We start from the raw sequence: 22,296 nt of genomic DNA on the forward strand, positions 1-22,296 counted from the left end.
ATGTTCTTCCCAGAGGGGCTGCTGGGTAAAGAGCGGTGATGCATCCGTGTGACACTGTTTGCGTTGGACAACCTATCAGCCCAGAGGAAAAACATTACCTCCGCAGGTGATGACAGTAATAAAGATAGACTCGAGCACCGACGGACGGCTGCAGAGGTCTGCGTGTTTGCTCTCTGTCTAACACACCCCTCCCGTTTTTTAAAGTCAGCATCAGAAGCAAAACCCCAACTCACTTTTTCTTTTTTCTTTTTTCTCCATCAAGTGCAATCAACATCTTTGGCTCGGTGCCACTGCTGCAGAGATGGTCCAACAGGTTACATAGCAACACAGCATCCAGTGAACGTCACATGGCCAAAATTAGCCGGGCAAATATGTAGCGGAAATAATGACATATAGTTAGAAAATCACACTACCAGTGACAAGAGGAGAGAAGAAGAGAAGAAAAATAGCGCCGCCTGAAGAAAATACAAGTAGAGTTTCAACATAAGTGCTGGGAAAAAAAACACCAGAGCTGTGAAACTGTGAAATCAAAATTAAACACAATTAACACAACAGAAATGTGATACCCTTGAAAGATTTATCATCATCATCTATCTCTTGTTAAACATGATAAATATATATTTTTTTAATATAATTTTTTTGTATTTTTATATAAAAATCACTTTGCTCTTCCTGTGAAATAGCTTTATTTTATTTGAACTCAATCAAAAGTGATCGATCAAATTTATTTTGACTTCAGTAAGTTTAGCTCTAATTTATTCATTCAACCCTGATTTTAATAACACTGGTTCGGGAGGTGTGGGTGGAGGTGAGCAGCTTCCTATCCTGCTATCTTAAGCCCCACCCATTTCTTTTGCAAACCAATCAAAATTTCATGGATTTTATTTAAATCCTCGGTTTCACTCAGAAACGTTGCACAGTATTGAATATATATAATGACAAATACATGAAAGTACAGAAAAGTGAGGTGCATTTAAAGGATGGGCAGGTTAGCTGCTCTAGCAGCTGTGAATACTCACTACAGCACCAAATGTGTATTAATCCGCAGCTGAAAATAGTCCCCAACAAAAACACTATCTGCTCGTGTTTAAGTAACGTTTACTAAAAGCTTCCGTGCTCAGCTGTTTGAAGAAATGACTTTTGTTTAAATGAAACCATACATTTATGACATTTATAGGGAATGAACTGAGAGATGGACCGATCCACCTCTACATGCCATCATGAGAGTTACACCCGTGTTTCTCTATGTAGGTCAGAGGACCTCCAGGGGCCTCAGCAGGGCTCCTCGGGGTCCACGGCAAATTGAGAAATAGATTAATATCGTTATAACTCAATTCCATAGGAATTTCCTCAATTAAAGATGTTATATTATGTATAAAAATGTAATGGTAGGTTTCATTTTCAGCATCATCCCCCCCCCATAGGTTGCACTGACAAAATGTGTCCTTTCAGGGGGTCTGTGACATGAAAATGTGTGCTGTTCCAACCAGGCAAGAACTGACAGTAAACTATACAAATCATTCATAATTCAATCATGATTTGCATTCAGACAGCAAGGCGTTAGATTTGGCGCCATTCCACTGGTTATTCCATTTCAACCTCGCCTGCCCTCATAATCTACTTTGGCCTTTTCAGCTGAAGGAAGCGCTTCTACAAACCCAATCTTGTGTGACAGGTGTGATGGAGAAGGGCCAATAAAAGCCCGGCACAGAGCGCTGCGTGCAGCCGTCGGCTCTCCAATCCGTGGCTGAATCCTGCTGTGGTTTGATTCCTGGCTGCCATACTCTCCGCTGTGAACCCTCTGTGTCTGTGACCCTCGCTGCCCTTCAGCGAGGAAAAGGAAATAGACGCGAGGAAGGCCGTACCCCCCGCCGCCACGCTCCTCCAGGGATGGAAAGAGAAAAAAGAAAAAGGTACGGCACCTCTGATATTCTGTCATCTGGAGGAATGTGAAGTGCAGAACCTCATTATAGAAAAAGGAACGGACCTCGAGTCAGACCTCTGCCGTGTTGTGTTACAACATCCAGAAAGCTTGTTCTCTTAAAGGCTGGATCTGTATCGTCTAATTGAACTCTGGAGTCAACATTTAGGAAGGTAGTCTTGGCTTTAAACAGCCGCAGCCGACGAGAGGCTTTTGTCTTTATTGTCATATTATCTCTTGGGATGGTGATGAGATGATTAATCATCTCCTGCTGCAGCCTCTCGCTGGCACCGCTCGGCAGAGCGCGACGCCCTGGGTGGAGGAAAATGGTATTATGGCCCAGGTAATTGGTGGAGGACCATCACTCATAAGCGATCTAATTAATCTCATTAAAGCAGCCTCTCTGGTTGCGCTGAGATGTTTCTTGGGGCCCCTCGTCGCAACAGAAGGCGTTTTTTTTTTCCAAAATGATATTCCAGGAGAAAAACTGCAGCTGAAGTGAGTAACAGAGAAATCGATACGACAATTCCACCCGTAAAACCGTGGCTGGCCATTTTCTAATGTCATCCGGCATCGTAGGGGATGTGCAGTGCTAAAAGGATGCTTTCTCAGTGCTCAGCTGGAGATGGCTTTTGTCAAGTCCAAATTCTATTTATTCAAGATGGCTCCCTGGTTGTCTCCCAAGATGCATGGCATGCTGCGGATTAAGACCAAAAACGCAATCAATTCACCCAGCAGGAGATCAGGGGAAATAACAGATAAGGTTCTTAGCATAATTCATACAGTCCCCAATCTGGCTAGGATTAATGTATGTCTTCGCTGTAGCTCGCTCTCATTTGTATGTTGGAGCTCGTGTGGGGCTAAATTGGCACTTCATGTGGCCCATTACAATCAGGATTTGTTTAGAAAGGCCCCTGTGAGGACCGGATCTGACCACATTGTTTCACATGGCATGGGTACCTAATGCAATTTAGGGACTGATGTGATCTCATCTACATTTTATTATCATTAAGATTTTCTTTCTTTTTGGTGTCAGCATGTTCGCCGGTGTATAAAAAACAAAAAGTTCAGCAGTTCAGCATTAATGAAAAAGTCACATGCATGAGGACATTTAAAGCTCACGTTTACGGCGTAAACAAAACATACGCTTCATCCATTAAAGGGTTACAGTTACATAAGAGTCCTGGCGGCACTTGACATCAGAGGAAGAAAGCCACAGTGGGCTACTGTCTTATCGTTCTCCCCTTTCATTTATGCCGTGTTCAGATGATTGAGGTTAAAAATGGAAAGCTGAACAAAACCCCCTCCAACAAGTTTCCTTTTCATGGGCCTTAAAAGACGTCTTTTCATCTCCTATTTTATTTTGCAGCCATTGATCAGCCATCTTTCATAGATTGCTTCCAGACATCTATTCAGCCGCTCTGTCGCTGCTCAGCACGCCGCTATTTCATAGGTCTTAATGGCAAGGTCTGGCTTTTTTCTTTCTTTTTTTTTTTTTTTTTGCTTGGATTAAAACCTGAATTGCAATCACTTTAATCACCAGTAAATTCACAGGAAATAGTCTCTGTCGACTTCTTATGAAAGGTTGGAAAGTTGTACATGTACTGTACTGTACTTACTGGTGGAAAACTGGGCAGATTTTCACATTTCGGGGGAGAAAAAAAAAAAAACGGGGGGGGGTTCTCTTGCCTCATTCGGTGAAATTAGGATTTTTTTTTATTTTTTTTCTTCAGCGCACGAGCCAGAAAAAGGTCATGTCAGTCTTGTGACAAGAGTGACAGGTCTGGGGCATCATTACTGAGACTTGGAAGGTCTGTGTAAGCACCTTTGGTCACCTCAGGAGAATAGATCCCCACTGCGCTGCCGCCGGCCTAATGAGCACAGTCAGCCCTGCATCTAATGAGGAGAGGGCGATTGCGACTGTCTTCCATCAGCCCTCTGCTCCGTCAGTACAACATCCCATAATGCCTTGAACACACAGCGTGAGCTACCGAACAGCGGCGGATGTCTTGTCACACATCAATGCAGCGGGCTACTGAAGGAATCCGCCTCAAAACGTCTCCATCGCGGGTTCGTTGCGACTGAAAGTGCCTTTTCAGGTTGACTCCGTGTTTACCCAGACTTCCACACAGTCAATAAGATCATGTGACGGCGTGCCTGCGCGGGCTGCGAGGAATAAATCAAAGCGCTTTTTACAGTCATTGTGAGAGAAATATCAGCAGCCTGTCCTCTATGCGATCGCTTCCCTCCAGTTGGCAGGACATGTTTGGATTACATCTACTAAAGCAGTCTTTTTTTTTTTAGCCCCCAGTCAAACAGTTTTGCGAATTCCTGGCACGTCAAAAAAACTCCACACTCACTGATAACTTACTTTCGGGTTGTGTTCTCCGGCTCTTTTTGAATTTCATATTGGAGTGCGTGTAATGCTTTATAGATGCCAGAAGGGAACCTCATCCCAGCTCACCTTCTCACACATGTTGCAAATCATCCTGTATCTATAAACTGAGCTGCAGGTTTCGCAGCTTTAACAGTATATTTCTCTTGAGTTCAGCAGCACAAAAAAAAAAAAATCAGCTCTTCTTAAAACTGTGTGAACGTCTTTCAGTGGGTATCGGTGGACAGATTGGCTTTGGACTCTGCAACAATTGATTCGCCTTTGGTGGGGATCCAGATCTGGGATTTCTGCCACTAGATGATTATCACCTTGTAGTCATAATTATAAAACTAGCAACAACAACAACAAAAAAAAAGACACAAGAGTTGACTCCAAAACTTTTGGGATAAGTTTGCAGAGGCCAAGGTTTAACTTGCGTGTAAAGTGTTAGGAACACTTTCCTGGGGTGTAAGTCGGAGAGATGTTCAGCGTTGGCGGAAGGTTTCCGAGCGCCTTATAGCTAGAAAAATTAGTCCAATTATATCAGTAAGAAAGGAGACACCTTTTCTTAGCAGAAAACACAAGTATTCACATTCTTCATAGTTATACTGGCGTTTAAATCAGCCAAGGCTTTTTAAAGATGTGATGAGTTATTGTGAGGCCTTCCCTCCCTCAGACAGTATCAGTAGCAAAGAGTTAGGCCTATTAATACACAGAAGAATAGTTAGTGCAGTCTCTTTGCTGCCTTTTATTTTTGATATTGTGACTAAACAATCTTTAAGAAATTATAGTCATCCTCATATTAGTTTAGTTAGTTTGATCTCATTAGCTGCTGCTACACGGACCGGCGCTAAAAATATAAGTGAATGAAAATGTGCAGCCAAGTGAAATGCAACCAATCTGTCATCAATCTTTCATCATACATGTTAATCTGACTCCGCGCTGATGCAAAACCAATTATACCTGTGTCACGAACGTCCATTGAAATTTATTGATGAGCACTTTCACAATTGGTTGTTTGAGTGGGTTGCATTTGGCCACTCAACCGTGGACATCTTCACACCCCCACCACTTTTTTTATTTTTTTTTTTTTGTATACTCAGTTATGCCAGTTTCTCAATTACTGTGTGAGTGGGCTGGTGCAAAAAAAAAAAAAAAGAAGAAGAAGAAGGGGGGAAAGTTGGCTACAGCAACATTCACCATCGGCCCACACAGAATTATTCTATGTGATGATATAAATCTTATTTAATTATGTGAGAGCGGCAGGTTTGCCAGCCGTGATGAAAGGAGCGAGGTGTTCAGATATACCTGGAGAAGCGAGGGCTTTTCACGTGGCAGGAGCATCGGCGCTAATCCTGAGAGTGTAAAAATCAAGTCAACACCGTGCCAGTGTTTATATAAGTCCGCACCGTTTGGATGGTTTAACTTTGAGGTAGTTTTTGAACACATGATGTCCTAGATTCATATCGGGTGTTTTAAAGAAGCGCAGGTAACACCGGTAGCAGCGGATAACTAACAGGAACCGTGTTGTGTTGTTCGCCGTCCTGATAGCAGCTGGAAGGTGGTGTTGGTGTTGTGATCGATTTTGTCATCAGACACATGATAGTCAGTCAGTGGGGTTTGGAGGCACGTTGGTGTGATCAAGCAGCCTCTCTGTATGTGAAGAGGAACTAGGGGAGTGAAAAGAAATAAATTCAGGGATAGAGTCTCAAGAAGACAAGGACAACTTCAATGACAAAGTCGAGTCGTAACTTCTTTGTGTCTGTGGTCGTGGTAAAGGCGGCAGTACGCTTCAAATGAACCTGCTTTGTGTGATGAAACGTTTTAAAGGGCAGAAGAGTTTACATTTACATTCACTCATAGAGCGGGACGCCTTTATCCAAAGCGACTTGCAAGTGAGGGAGGTCACTAAAGTGCGATAGGAAACCTTGGTGTGAGCGCTACATGTACTAGTACTACTACAAGTACTACATCTATTCAACAAGTGCGAGGAGACGAGGTAAAGAAAGTGCACGGCGAGTGCTTGTCAGGCGTGTTAGGGCGTAAAAGGAGAAGGAGGTGCTCTCAGTGGAGACGTTAACACCTAAATGAGATCCGATTTTGTCAACAGCGGAAAAGGGAACAATCTGCTTTCACATCCGGGTCAAATGACTCTGCAGTAGACGTAGTGTGTTTATCGGCTCCGGGTCCAATCGGCAGTGATGTAGACACAACGCCCCGGGTGAACACTGTTAGCTTAGCTTAGCATAAAGACTAAACACTTTTCTCACGATTGTCTGATTCTGACGTTGGAAAGGTGCGGGAGGAGGAGGAAGAGGAAGAGGAGGAGGAGGAGTCCTGACGGTGTTCAATTATCTGTCAAACACTTAAAACTCCTCTGACCTTCCCCGTCTTCCAACAATCGTCTTTACTGAATGCTCCTTACATCTTTTAAGCTCACAGTTAGTGAAAAGACTGAAATATTAGGTTCAGCTGTCTTTTCTTCTTCTGGTTTGTCCTTGTTAGTCACACACACACACACACACACAGTGATCACCTTATTCTCAACGTTTTCTTCTTCCTTCAGCCTTCCTCAAATATGTCAAAAACACACAGAGGCACATATCAAATACAAAATGATTTTATTTGTGAAAGAGAGATTCATTCGTGTCATTTTCTTGTTTAATTAGTTTTGCTCTCTCTCTTTCTCACACACACACACACACACACACAACACTAGAAATTCAGCACTTTCTATTATTTGATCAATGCATCCCGCTCACATTAGGCTGCAGTACGTTTCTCTACGTCTCCACATACCGTGTGGCATCGTGGTCGTGGCTCTTTAATAGATTAATTTTAATAATGTCTGTGGGGAACTTTGCTTTAGCTGAAGAGAGAAAGAGCAGAGAGCAATAAAGACGATACAACCATAAATACAGCAATCAAACATATTCTATGTTATAAATAAAGATACAGCGCCTTCATATGAGCGTACTGTATCTGCATCCACATGCTGTGAGCGTCGTAAGCCAGAGTGTCACATGTAGTGTAACATATGTGCTGGAATAAGTTAATGAGTCGTTTTAAGTTAATGAGGAGCTGATTCAAAGAAAGGAAACGACAATAAGAGGATGTGAACACACAGTGGAGGAATTATCCTGCAGCAGGTGCATCTTTGGGACGTTTCTCTCAGAAGACACACACACACACATACACACACACACAGGATTAGCTTTGTTACACCCACAAATGCACACACAAACACATGAATCACTACCTCACACACACACACACACACAAAGACCTCTGCTGTTAAAGACACGTGTGGACAGAAGATAAACAATCTTTAGGCGTCATTAACTCAATCTCAACGCTGGAATACTTAAGTGAACACAAGACGTGCACGTTAAGTATGAACACAAATACAAAACCCTTTTAGTATTATGACAGCTGCTGCTTTTGAATCCCGCTGTGCTTGTCTGGCACAGCAGGTACAAAAATATATAGATTTTAGCGGGGTTTTTTTTCATTATTGTGTAATATATCTTATGAAACCGCAGTAGTTATAGAAGCAAGATACCATTATCATATCTCAAAACCAAAACCAGAGTCACTATTTTCATCTGTGATGCTTCACCTTAAAATATCAATAAACCCTTGGCAGCACCCCCACTGCTTCACCCTGCTGCTGCGAACACAGAAAAAACAGATTTCTATGCTCTGTCGACCCAAATCCAGCTTTGGAAAGCCTCAACTCCTACCTTTCCAATTCAGCTTTCTCAATAACCAACTCATCCTCCTCCTCACACTCCCACTCGGCCGCATAATCCATAACGTTTTGTTTTGCTGCTACGCCGATGACACCCAGCTGTATCTCCCTCGGAAACCTGGCGATCCAAATAGCGCTTCTGTCGTGTTGAGCATAGGACGTCCTAGGACTTTGAACAGCTTGCCGATAGTTATTTTAGCTGGCCATCCCTCCACAAAAGCATTACTCTAAACAAACTAGACAGTGAATTTGGCAAATTAAGGCCAAAACAGTTGAGAAAATCTTGTTATATAATTCAGTTTTCGTTTACATTAAGTCCGTGTGCAATTATTTCAACATTTTACTTTGCATTTTCAATTAAGAAAGCTTTGACCTCAGCATTTTTCTGCTCAGGACCTTAGTACCACCTGATGCTGCTTACACAATGATGTACTGAATACATATACAAGTAGACTTCAGATAGACATCGGAGCTCATTTAGTTGCACAAAGCTGTCTAGTTCTGTCTGTGTTATGTCGTCTGGGCAAACAAAAAACCCTCCTGCCTACTGACGAGCTTCTTCCAGAACAAGCTGCTCAAACAAACAAAATCAATTATATGTGTTTCTGTGTATATTTTTGGGGGAAGTTACTGAAGTCTACACAAAGTCTTGTCTTATTTCTTCGCTTCATTACTTTCGGCCAAACTATGATCCTCCTTTTTTTATTTTTTATTATCAGTGATTATTCGTTCATTGTTACCATGGAAACGTATCTTTTTGAAAGGATTAAACATGCTAACATTTATGCTTGAAAGAAGAACTAATTTTTATTTTCATCCTTTTTTCATAATTTTTATCTCTGTTTTGTTCCCCGCCAACTCCTGATCGAATATGAGACTCTTTGTTAGCATGCTAGTTGCTAACTTGTCCGTCTCTCTGGTTGGTGATGTGTAGATAGTGAACAGTCAGTTTATCTGAGTTTTTTTTCACCGCTGCTGTTGCCAGAAAGTAGGTTGATAAGAGTGAAACAAAACGTTAAAGCTCTAAGCTGTACAACCAAAACAATGAGCTAAAGGATGCTAAAGCTAACTGAGAGATAATTCATCTCTGAGTGACCTTTTTCAGATTATATCCTCTGATATTTTGTTAATATAAAAATATTGACAAGTGCAGTTTTAGTATTTTAAAGGCGCTATTTTCTAAGTTTTTCCACTGCTACATAGCTAACGTTAGCATTATCAGCTGTTAACTTACCAGCCATTTACAATACAAGAGGTTATAAGAACTTGGACAGGGATAGCTGGTTAGCATGCTAACTTAAGTAAAAGAAACTGTGATAGAAATAAAAGCAAAACAAGAACTCACAACCTTTCTTTTACACTAGTAAGCAAACAGCTGTTAATGCTACCGTTGGCTATGTAGCGATAGCAAGAACTTACATGTAGTTCCTTTAATAAAGTGGCTTAGCGTGGATGCCACAAGTCTCTGAAAGTTGTGGAAAATCTCCTGATGAATGTGCGACTCGTGTCATTTTCACATTCATTAAGCCGCTCAGTGAGGCCTGCCTGCATGGAGGCATGTAAACTCATTTATTTATTTATTTTAAAAACAAAACAAAACAAAAAAATACATAAGATTATTATTGACTTGACTATCAATCCTTTCAGTTGTTGAGGCGCTGATGACAAAAGGCATAGCAGAGTATAAACTGAACCATTAGGAGGAAAAATAATTATCAGGGTAGGTATTTTCTTGGTGTTGTGATTGCAGGGTCATTATGCTCTCCCTAATGAAACAAACCAGCAGAGAGCCTCCATCTCGGCTGTAGCCGTTATCATCGCTCTTCAGAGAATATAAAAAGGAAAACACTTCAGCAGCAGGCTAATTAAAACCAGAGAGGTCTGGATGAGGAGGCCAAACAACCTACACAGGTGGTGGGCATGTCAGCGTGTGTGTGTGTGAGTGTGTGTGTGTGTTAATGTGTGTGTGAGCTACTGTAGCACATCATGTTTATGCATGTCTGTATGTGTCTGGATGAGTGTGGGTGTGTGTGAGGCAGCAATTCATGTTTTTGTTTTTTTTTGTTTTTTTTTCTTCTTTATTTGTGTGTGTCAGTGTGGTACATCTGTGAGTGTGAGTGAGGCCGCAAAGGACGATGTCGAGTGTGTTTGTGTGTATTTGAAGCAGTAGCTCCTGTATGTGTGTGTGTGAGAGTGTGTCAGAGGTGTATGATTGTTAGAGGTGCTCTCCATTCATTTTAATGGCTTCAGCCTCCACCGCTGTCGTTTCATTCCGCAGCCTCCACCGCTGACAGGAAGGACCCGGCAGCTTTCATCTGACAGGACCCTGCTCAAATAGGCCATTGGTGCACCATAATTAGTTCAAATGTCGAAGCTGGTGAAATATTGATGATCGGGGACGAGTAGGGAGGAAGACATTTCACATCAACTGTGTGTGTGTGTGTGTGGTTTTTTTTAGCTGTCTCTTTTTAAAGGACAGCTGGTGCTCTGCGGTTCCCACCACAAACATGAATCTCTGGTGTTCTGGCCACAAGAGGATGCATTTGCATCGGGCGGAGAAATAAACTGGGGTAGTAAAAGGAATAATTACAGAGGAAAACTGTGAAATAATGTCTTGTTTTTCACTGAGAACAGCTGGCTAAAGAGAGCACTGCAGAGTTTTTTTTTACACTGACAAAAACAGATACCTTAGCACTGGTTGGAAACAAAAAGTATACCACACAGTGAAGACAGAGGCTAATTTATGCTGCTGCCAATCATTGGATATAATTGCGCTACCATGGCATAATGGCAGCCCAGGCCCAGTCATTTTCCCCCTCCGGCTCTATCTCAGGTACTTAGAGGGGTTTCCATCAGCTCCTGATTTTTCAAGAGAGACCTCTCAGACAGGAATGACAATGGACTTTCAATGGCTTATAATTATGCCACTTTCCTGCGCAATTTCCTGGGCATCATTTGCATTAAGACTCATATGGGCATAAGTGCACCGCATGCTGCTCTGCAAAGGCCTTTTGATCAACTCCACCAAGTGCCATGACATTTCCTGGAATGTGTCTGAGCCTCCGCCGTCCGACGGTTATCTGAATCTGTTAATTAGATGGATCACGTCCAAAGTTTGTGGCACTTTCAAGCTGACACACGTGTGTGTGTGTGTGTGATTGTTTGTGACTGAGGATCACTGAGTGTGCAGAGAGGCACCTTGGATTTATGGCATGAAAAGCTGCGTCCTTTCTTCAAGGTTATTCAACACCGCATCTTGTTTGCTTTTTTTTAAAGAAAAAAATATCCTGTAAAAACAGAGGAAATGATGCTGGATGTTTGTGCTGTCCATCGGCTCTGCTGGCATTGAAGGGCCAAAGGTAATACTGCCATCTAGTGGCCGCGAGGCGCCAGAACCGCTCTGGATCAGAGACTTATTAGGGCATTAAGAAGGATTTGTGCTGCGCAGTAGAACCTGAATTCTGTGAAAAATATCTGACTTTGTTTTTATCCCAAACAAAAACAAGTCAAATGATGCGTGTTTTCATCAATATAATTAATCATCTATCAATTAATAATGAAAAAGGAGCCTGATTGGGGTGTTAAAATGTGTTTGAATCATCTTTTAAAGTTAGATGATGTGTTAGTTTGCTGCTGATAAATCATAATGATAATAGTGGTATTTGTGTGTGGGACCTTTGCCTGCACTCAGCTATATATGCTCCTGTTCTTTGAGTTGTAATTAGAGCTTGGCCGGTGCTTTTCCTTTCAGATGGCTCTTAATTCTGGGATTTGCTGCTCACAAAAGCCGCTCTCATATCTCCTCCTCTCTGCGGATTTTCGAGCAGTAGGCGTCTCTTATTCAGCTTGAGAGGTTGCTGAAAATAAATCATCACCCTCCCACCAGTACGCGAGAATGTCCAGATGGTTGAGTTTTCACTGACGTCCTCCTGCTGAATTTCCCCATTGTCTTCCACGCTAAAATTAGAAGGTAATACTTGGTGAAAACGCTGCGTCTGCTCTGAGGGTGCTAGTTAATTATCAGGAACTGGATTTATGTTCCACCCGCAAATGAACCATCAGCGCTCTATTGTGTGAGAGTGTAGAGACCAAAGATAAACCTTGAAAGCCCCTTGAGGTTTTGTTGAAGGGACCAAATAGCAGGTTCACTGTCAAACACAAAGTCTTTCCTGCTTGTTTCTTTCGGAAGAACAAAAGACAAAAAGACAAAATGCCCTCGAGGTAATTCAGCGACCAACGGAGAATGATTACATTTTTCACCCACAGCTCAGACAATTACGAAGACACAAAATCCTGCTAAGATGCAAAATGCAAAACTCTAAAAACACTCATCTGAATATCCTGCTCATGCAGCAGCTCAGCGTGCATTTCTAATCATTCACATTAACATTACTAATTCAGCAGCACAGCAACCCAACTACTAATCACTTCAGCACTCCGTTGCAGCTCCTCTACTCACTGCCAACGATGTGGGTCAGTTAATGTAAATCAGTATTGTTGGTTATTAGTCTTTAACAATCAATTAATCAATCAGCTCTCTGTAAGCAGACAGCAGGAAATGACCATTATGTGCTTCGTTTTGACGAGAATTTTCTTTGGCGGCGTTTGACAAATGACTGTTTTATCTTCAAATGCAGCGAGGGCTTAAATTCAATGGAGAATAAATCCAATATTATGAAGCTGGGATTAAACCATCAGCATGATTTGGCAGTTCTCTTCATTTCTCCATGCTATGTGTGTTTTCGAGGCCAAAATTAGGAGCTATAATTTTTTATTTTTTGCAGAGTGTTTTTAAACTCAGCAGTGAAACTTGGGTCAAGACGATCCTGAGTGCTTCGTGTCGATTTTATAACGAGTTTTGACAGCGGTGACGACTCTTTAACGATGTCTAGTATAAATACTATTTTAGCGAATTGTAAATGACATATTTAGGCAGGTTAACTGAATCAATGCGGCCTTAAAAAGGTTGTAATATCCCGTGTTAACTGATAAAAACTGCAGTTTAATTCCCAGTTATACGAGTGAAAAAATGGATTTTCATTCTAGTTCTTTTAAAAGGAGCTATTTGTAAGTTTTGCCACTGCTACATAGCTAACATTAGCATTAACAGCCGTTTACTCACATATACAAGATTCAGGATTCATGCCAGACACTTAAGAACAGAAAATCTCTGATGTGTAAAAATCACTTTTACACCTTTATTTGGGCTCCCAATACACAAATCGAGGATATGTTCATCAATACAGTCTGCTTTAGATCTCATGATACACTGAATGGAGGAAGGTTTGGACTGATGCAATAAACCAACAGTTTTAATTCTGAACTACAGTCCTATATACACAATTGTATTTTAGAGATCTGTATTTTCTGATAGTTAATAACATTTATCATACTGAATAGCGATTGACAAGGTACAATCACAAGGCCTTTTTGCAATTTTAGCCGATATATCTTAAATGCACTTTCACAGCAGATGTAACGTAAACTTCATTTGTAGCTCTATAATGAGTCTGCACATTAAGTTCAGGTACGGCCTTGGAGTCCCAATAGACAGCAAATAGACAGCAAATGGAGTCGGCCTCACATTTGTATTTGTTTTTTTTTTTGTTTTTTTCCCGTAACTATTGATGCACTCTTTGAAAAATAAGCAGACCACGTTTCCTAAGACAGATACCAGAGTTCTGCCGTCTTCGTCAGCAAATGGACGAGGTGATACATCTCCACAGATACAGGTAATAAACCCAAACAGAGGAAGATTCGTTCTCATATCAAAAAAGTTCAAGACCTGAGATTTTTAGTGGAACATAACATCGTAACGTACAAAAAAAACTAAAAAAACAAAAAAGGGGAAAAAGGAAAAAACTGAAAACAAAAAAAAAAAACATTAACTGTCTGTAAACTGTCACAATGGCTGCGAACACTAGCTATGTCTTCCCTTTTGTGACTGAAAACATGCACATTAAAATAATGTCAGCTCGCGTTAAAATAACATTTAAAACTCAGTTTTTCCAGCCGCATTCTTAAAACTTCTCATGGTTTGTTTTCGTTTTGTTTGTTTTTTGTTGCAAGCTAGTAGTACACAGCTCTATGCATATAATTTTACATTTGACAGCTCAACGAGAATCATCAATAATCAGTGTGTAGACACGACTGAGGGCGATGCAGAATTCTGATAACTTAAGACAAATAAATTCATTTTTTAAAATTCTATTAAACATGGTAATACCTTATTCTAGACAACACTGGGGACTCTCCGAGGGTTACAAGTTCATTCCTTGGGCACTTAGTAAAGAGTCCAGCATGTCAAAAGTGTCTTTGTAGTCAGTGTGTTGGCCGTTGGCGGTCAGCATGCCGTTGGTTCCGTCGTGGCCGTGGTGCTCCATCATCCTCTGGCCGCTCTCCGACGAGTAGTGGGACGAGCTCAGGCCTCCTTTGGAGCTCCTGCCGCTCTTGGTCGAGTGGTGGTGGTGGTTGTGGTTGCCGGCGTCAGAGTGAGGCCTCTTACGGGACGAGCCGGAGGAGCTCCCGTCGTTGCAGTGGCCGCCGGGAGCTCGTAGAGATAGGGAGGCGTTGTCTAGTGTCCCTCTACTGCTCCCGCTGAGGGAGTGCGAGTGTCCATGTTTCGAGTGGCGGTGGCCGCTGTGCTCTTTGTGCTTGTCTTTTCCAGGCAGAGTCCCGCCCTGCTCTGAGCCTCCGTGGCGCTCTGATGAAACTTTGATTCTCATCTTGAGCTCCTCGCTAGTGGCGGAGCCGTTCTCGGCGAAGGAGGAAGGCAGCCGGGTCTTTTTAGAGCTGGACTTTTCTCTCCTGCCGTCGCCCGACTGGCCGGCCTGCTGCGGCTGAGAGCGTTTCTTGTGGTGGTGAGAGGAGAGAGCTGGAGGTGGCGCGTACATGTCTGTGCCCAGCTCCTCCTTCACGCCGTTCTGCAGGGCCAGCTCCGCCGCGTGTTTCTCTCTGTACTTTTCCAAAGTCAAGACTTTCTGCGAGCGTGACAAAGCTGAGGCGTTCGCAGCGAGCTGCTGGTTTTTACTACTAGACCCGCCCGCAGATTTGTGTTCGTGTTTGACCAGAGTGAAGTCTGAGTGGGGAGGCTGGGAGAACTGGTCGTAGCCGCAGCTCTTTGACGGGTCGCTGAGCGGCTGGTAGGAGGCGAAGGGGGCTGCGATGCTGTTCAGGGAGGGCATGTCTCCCGAGTCTGATCCAGACGTGGAAGGGAAGAAGGAGTTGTTGACACCGGGAAGGCTGTCTAAGGACGTCCCCTGGAAGGCACTGTCCACTGTCGGGCCCTCTGTCTTTGGCTTCTTGGCTGCTTGAATGGCCTAAAAAAAAAAAACCCGCAGAGGAGCATAATTCAACATTAGATGCTGACACTTCATTTGCGCTAAGCTGCACCAGTCGCTCTGTATGTCCTGCACTGCCCCTCACTGTTGTCTAACATGTATTTACGACCCACCCTCCAGTTTCGTATCCTCTTCAGCCTGCTGGGCGTCTTCTCCAGAATCTGAAGAAACTCGTGCGTGAGCTCTGAAAACAGGGAAGACAGCCACGTCAGCGACCACTGCTCGATAAAGTAGGCTCTTTTCTTATCACGTAATTTACACCATTTGCTGATAGATGAGGATTGTGGCTGAGACTGCAATACCGTTGATATATTTTCTATCATGACAAGTTAATTCATAAATGAAGGAACGATAATATCAAGGCCCTGGTGCAATTTATTTTATTGATTAGAAACAAAACAATTTCCTAATCACAGTTTCCTAAATCCCAACATGATGCCTTCAAATGTCTTTTGTTCAGTAAGCAGCAATTTCTTACATTTAAGATGCTGACACGAGGGAGTGTTCAAAAAATGTCTGAAACAACTAATCGATGATCAAAACAGTTTTTAAACTAATTTTCTGTCCATCGACTGGTGGTTTCACCGTTTGCCTGGAGGAGGCAGCCCGAAGCTTTAGTTCTGTTAACTCGAATGTAATCAATCTCTAATACTGATACGAAAATCTCTGAGAGTCCAAAATTCAGTCCCACCGAGAGGCAGGGAAGGGAGCAGCTCTTAACTTCATTAGCAGCAAGACAAAATTAAAAACAATAAACGATGATATTTAATTTGCAGATGCCTTCAGGTTCAGGATTGAGGAAAATTATTTGAGCTACTGGGACAGTGAAATCCCCCCCCCCCGCCCCCCTTACTTCAGTGAGCAATAAGCTTTTATGTGACTATAAACTAAAATTTTATTATTCACGACACCACGATGCACCACCCTGCAACAGTTCATGAATGAAAAATTATAATTCAAGACAATGATGAACAAGCGGATGGAAGCTCTCACCATCCAGCAGCTGTAGCGTTACAGTGCGGTCCACGTACTCCCACCAGTGTTTGCCATCTGTGGACACGGGGATCTCCCAGTTGGACCACTTGCAGGCCAGGTGGATGCAGACACACGCGACGACTGTGGGTCTGTACTGCAGGCAGAAGGTGGTGAGGTGCAAACTGCAGGAGACAAGAAACACAGGAGAGACGTACAATCGTCAGCTGTCAAGGCTTCAACTAGTATACATATACATATATATATAATAGACATTTTAGACGGTTTAACAAGGCAATTTTAACGTACAATCAAATTTATAGTTGTGAAGTTTAAGGCAACGCTCAAATCAAAATCAAATATTTCCACATCACATACACACAGCCTTACCTTACAGAACTGGAACATCTAAGAAAACCTACGTTTGTTAGGACATGTCCCTAAATGTCTGAATGAGACAGTTTCATTGATAATTATAGGAATGTAGATATACTGAACCTCTATCAGGCCTTATTGTGTTTTGATATGAAGAGGGGAAATTATAAAACATTAAAACAGTGTTTCTCAGTCTCTTGATTTACGTTAAGAACATTTTATCAGGAATTATATCTACTCAAACAATTAAATAAAAATGTACACAACTTGTATTTGGTCACATTTTAGCTGTAATCACTAAAACTTCACATCACCAAACATGGGAACTTTGAGACTGAGAAACACTGATGCTGGTAGCCAAGACAATTGATTAGGCTTTAAGTTTTTCAAGGTTAGTTTCCCCTGCACCTTGAATCCCAAACTACACTGCAAACTGACTCAAGCACTGAAATTAAAACATGAATAAGAGCAACATGGTGGCAACGTTCTCCCATGGCTGAAAATAATGCAGTTTTGTTTTTTATTTCTTTTACCATATTCATTACGTTTGATGTCTTGAATGTTGTTGAACATAAAGTTTAAATCTAAAAAGGAGGCAGATCTTCATCCTTTGAGCATAAAGTGTAAAGACCGCCATCATCTGCTGGGAGCATCAACCTCCCACACTCGCATATCAAACTAGCAGTCTCTGTAAAACAAGTAAAATGAACACCTCAAAAGTCAGTCACTAAAATGCACAACATAGTAAATCAAAATCATTGTGTACCAAATCTACAACTGGTTCGTCTTTAAAAAGACATTGAGCCTCATGCACGCATTTACAAGTGTATTTAGTGAGTTTGAAGTGAACTTAAATGAGCATTAATCACTAAAATAAACCTAAAAAATAAAAATAATATTCTGCTTTGTCAGTTTGAGGTTTGAATAAGTTTCCCTTTGTTTTTAGAGTCTAAGATTTTATTTCTACGACTTATACAGTTCGGTTTTTGATAACAGCTGCCACTACGTTATATTCCGCCGCCCTTAGATCCCCGTTACATTCCCTCCTGAACGGCCCCCTATGTAAAAGCCAGCACACGAAAATCTAGGGGCTGAAACGAATAACTTGGGAGCGTCGATAGTTGGCGTTACCGTGACCTGCATGGTAACCAAGAATAATGCTGAAGTCCGATTTCTGTAGCACACTGATATATTTGTTCTGTTGTCGCCTGCTAGTGTGACGTTCTTCTTTTTACTCTTTGGTGACATTTCTGTGAGTGTGTTCGTAAACGGAGGTGGAGCAAGAGCAATTTGAGGGCATTAATTAATACTAATGATCAAATCTCATGACACTCATCAACACAAAATGAGTCTGTGCAGTTTCGAGTTTGGTGAATCTGACTCTGTACAACCAAACCTCAGAAAAACTATTTAAATATTTAGGATGAGAATATGAACATGTTCTTGCATGGGGCTCAATAAACCTAACAGACATGCACTGCACAATAGTTTCCTTACTGACATGAGAATTAAGAACAAAAACCCACAGGAGGCACATCCAGTTTGCAGTATAGTTTGGTGTTTCACTGTTAGCCATTTTTGGGGTGAAAAAAAGCAAAAAAAAAAATTTTTTAATTTAAAAAGAATTAACTATACTTACCAAAACACTCTAAAAGTTTAAGAATCTTTAGTGGCAATCTATATTCAGGCTACCATTTGAGTTTTTTTTTTTTAGACATATGCACTCCGTACCAAACAACCTTGAGAGGTAAACAGCACCACTACACTCCACATTGTGCATTCAACCCCTATGTGCCAACACAGAGCCCTTGTACAATACACCGCACACAGCAGCCTGGCCGGTACTTCCCCGCACTGGGGGTTCCCAGGACCCAGACGCAAACAGGGCGTTGGACACAGGAAGGGGGACCCTGCAGGACAGGAAGCTATAGTGTGCCATTACAGTGCAATAATGGGAACAGGATAATAACCTGTTGGTAGCCATGAAATAGGAAGTCTGTGCCAAATCCTTGCTTGCTGTAAAAGAAGAGGAAAGTTTGCTTTAGAACTGAGTTGCTACTTTAAAATAACATTCAGATTTTCCCGTTAGCACCAAAACAAAAAAAAGAAAAGATGTTGTTTAATACAACACAAAATTCAGCTTTTTAAAATAGCAGGCAACGTAGATCTACTGAATGATTTTGGATTTTGAAAAGGCGATTTCAGAAAAGGAAAGAGCAGAGAAAAAAAGGTTATACCTCGCACTAGCTGGGAACACCTCACAACATCTGTGTGTGGATGATCAACTGTTATTTCAAAACCTGCAACGGAGATGTTGAATGAAGACGATCAGCCACTGGTACAAGCACAATGTCAAAAACCAAATCATAACTCCAACTAAAACTTCAGGTGTTGCCCATTCAATATTTGAAAATACAAACTTCATACATCCAACGTCTACATGTCCTTGTGGTACTTGTGTAAATTTTGTTGTAGTATTCTGGGGGGAATATAGCTGCTAAAATGCCAGCCTGTGAGAACCAGTAAAGCAGTTCAATACACAGGAGGGGGAAAAAAAGAGCATAGATCTCACAGTCATACAATGTCTGCAGCGCTGAAACTTTTAAGAGCACTCACCCAGTGTTTGTAGCACTATTGTTTCCAGTGCTACAAGCTCTTGTGCCTGCTGCTGGAATGCCTGAGGAAGATAAAAATCAATGAAGAATTTAAAATCTGCTTCCCAAGAACTAGAAGCAACACAACTCAGCTTCTCGTCAGCATTCCCACAAAATAAAAGCGATGCCAGGATACAAAACTGTACAGGCTACTTGGGGACCTTTGGATATAAGAGTCGAACTGTATGGGCTTGATACAGCCTTTCAATTCTAAGACTGAATAACGTGTGAGAAATCTGACGTATTGTTTGCTGGATTTAGAGTTGTGTCATACGACATCATTCACCTTTGTATTATAGAAGCTCAAATTGTGGAAAATGTCTTAACACAAAGGAGATATCTTCAAACCGGTCAGACAATTAGTCCGTAACCTGTGATCAAACTTGAGAAATAGAAAAATCTTTACAGTGAAAAAACGGTGTATCTGCTTAATTGATTATTTGACCAGCCAATAATTGCAACTCTGAGGCAGTTGAGGAGTTATCGACAAATGTGTCATAAGAATTCATAAATGCATGTATATTAGGCCACACTGTAAAGCCACAGTTTAATTTTAATATAGCCTGGCATCCACATAAAACAGATTATCATCCGTCAGGTCCAGGTTGAAATGGGAGCACCAATTCTCCATCTTCGTTATACTTTACTTACATTGCTCTTAGTGTCTAGGGCAGGCTCTTGTGGGTTTACGCAGGCATGGGCTATTTTAATGACATGCTCCAGCTTCCTGGGCTGCTCTTCAACCTTAGCCGCCAGGAACAACGTGGTCTGGGAAATTATCTATAAAGAGAAAACCTCAGTCAGTTTTTCATAACGGTAGCACCACAAGTAATTATAGTATCTACCAAAACTGCTGTGGTACTTACATTTCTATGGAATTTGGTGAAAGAGTGAATCATATAAAACCTGTGCATATATACTATAGCAGTGTTGATAATCAGTTGAGAGCTGGACACAGAGTTAAGGCACAATACATGGATGATACATAGTAAAAAATCAACTGACTAACAGCTTTGCTAAAGAAAACCATGGTGCATTAGCATCGAGCTAGCGTTGACTGGACAGCTAGCAAAACGTGTACCCTGCAAGTTAAAACCAAGCGCAGAATCAAGTCAGTAGTTTCAACTTCTCCTACGACGTATGAGCCAATTAGTAACGTAATGTTAGGGTTTAATTAACACCTACAAGCAGAGTCCGTAATCTTTGATCACCTGTTATCTTAAGGAACACAGTGCTAACAATAGAATCTGCAGTCTAAAGAGACAAAACAATAGCTAAGCTAGCGAGCAGGCCTCAGCACTTCCAGCGGGTCATAATCATCGTGCTAACGCAGATAGATGCTCCATCTCGTCGGAGAGGACTCTGTGCGTGATAACGAAAGATTTTCAGTGTGTTTCGAGAGCTTAGCTGTGATCTGTAACAAGCCTTGTCATTCCGATCCGTCTGTGAGCTAATGCTAACCCTGGCTAGCTAAACCCGTCCGCTGGCCGGCTAGCCTTCGCGTTTCAAAAAGGATACACGTTGAGTCTCTGGCCTATATCTTGGATTAAGTTGGCGGCCTGCTGGCGGTAAGAGAGCTCCCTGTCAGCCTCTATTCCGCAGCGTCGAGACGGTGTGTTTTCGAGCTGCTCCCGGGTGAAGAGCCATTTCGTAGAGGGTCCCCGGTGCACCGCCATTACGCTCCCACAGCCAAGCCCGACGGCGTTAGCATCGGGAGGGAGCGGGGCGACGGGGGCACCGGAAGGACGAAATGAGCAGCCGAGGCTGAATTAAAACCGGTCATCCGTTTTCTGAACAGCGCCTCCAGCGGTCGGCGGTGCACACTGCCATCTCCTATACATTCTGTGTCAGGTAACATTTTGGCCACAACAACGCAGGTTAATTCAGATCTATTAGGTATATATATTTAATACTTAAGCCAACAGCCACTAAAAGCCAATCTGTTCTTATTTTTAGTTTATTTATAAAAGGAAATAAAGCAGTTAGGGTTGAAATGTCCAAATTAGCCACTAGAGGTCACAATTGTACTTTGGGCCAGTCCTTAATTATTATAAGAGATAAAACCCTTAGAGATCTTATGAGATTTTATGTATTAGTGAGAAGTTACTATTTTTATTTTACTTACTTAGAGTACATTCTATACTTTCCATTTTCTCCTATGTATGAATATATTTCCGTGTTGCTTATTAGAGAAATTGTTATTTGTTTAGAGATGTCAAAGTTTTAATAATAATACAGTGTCATTGTCAAAATGTTGGAGAGCAAAGACTAAAGAGTCAAGGCATCAGTGTCTGATCAATATGATACCCGGCACAGATTTCTTTTTTTTTTAAATGAGACTTTAGATGTTGCCTCTGAATACATTTCAAAGATGTCTCGTTTTTATAATGATAATAATAAGCATAAGGTTAGCTACACTTGACCTCCCCCTTAAAGCAAAGGGTATGTGCAAGCATTGTATACATTTTTTTCCTTGGCAGATTGACACATGTTCAGTGAAACACCACATAGGCCTAGTACACCCTCCTCTGACCTGCATTACTGTGTGTCTACCACCAAGGGGAAGCAGAGACTAAGAATTGACTTGGATCTCAGTGACTGTAGAGTCCGTCCACCTGAGGTGCTCTACATAGACCTGCTGTATAAGAATCCTCTCAAATAACTACATCTAACCTTGTTCATAACTTTAGTGTGGAATCTTTTTGAGAGCATTAAAAGTCCCCATGACAAATCAGCCAGCTTGCTTGACACATAGATCTAATATTTAAATTATGTTTTTATGTTTTGATGCTGTATAATGTCTGAAATTTGTATTTTTGTTTGTTTGTTTGTTTTCTTCTATCAATGAATTTGCCATACATGTGGAAATAGTTTTTCAGATTCATAGTGGACACTTTGTAAATACATGA

The 22,296-nt window shown here is 41.7% G+C and overlaps 1 protein-coding gene across 1 annotated transcript; it reads right to left on the bottom strand.

Moving 5' to 3' along the window:
* Positions 1-13,213: 13,213 nt before the first annotated feature.
* Positions 13,214-21,137, bottom strand: ccnt2b (cyclin T2b). Its single transcript, XM_023395377.2, has 9 exons — positions 20,906-21,137; positions 20,254-20,335; positions 20,039-20,167; positions 19,350-19,410; positions 18,971-19,033; positions 18,704-18,749; positions 16,380-16,543; positions 15,500-15,570; positions 13,214-15,365 (listed from the first exon to the last, which is right to left on the bottom strand). The coding sequence occupies exons 1-9, from the start codon at positions 21,061-21,063 to the stop codon at positions 14,307-14,309; spliced, it is 1,833 nt and encodes a 610-aa protein (XP_023251145.1). The 5' UTR covers positions 21,064-21,137; the 3' UTR covers positions 13,214-14,306.
* Positions 21,138-22,296: the final 1,159 nt, after the last annotated feature.

The sequence above is a fragment of the Seriola lalandi genome, unplaced genomic scaffold (assembly GCF_002814215.2).
Source record: "Seriola lalandi dorsalis isolate HSWRI2012SDOR001 ecotype SW California unplaced genomic scaffold, Sedor1 jcf7180002054962, whole genome shotgun sequence".
Lineage (NCBI taxonomy): Eukaryota > Metazoa > Chordata > Actinopteri > Carangiformes > Carangidae > Seriola > Seriola lalandi.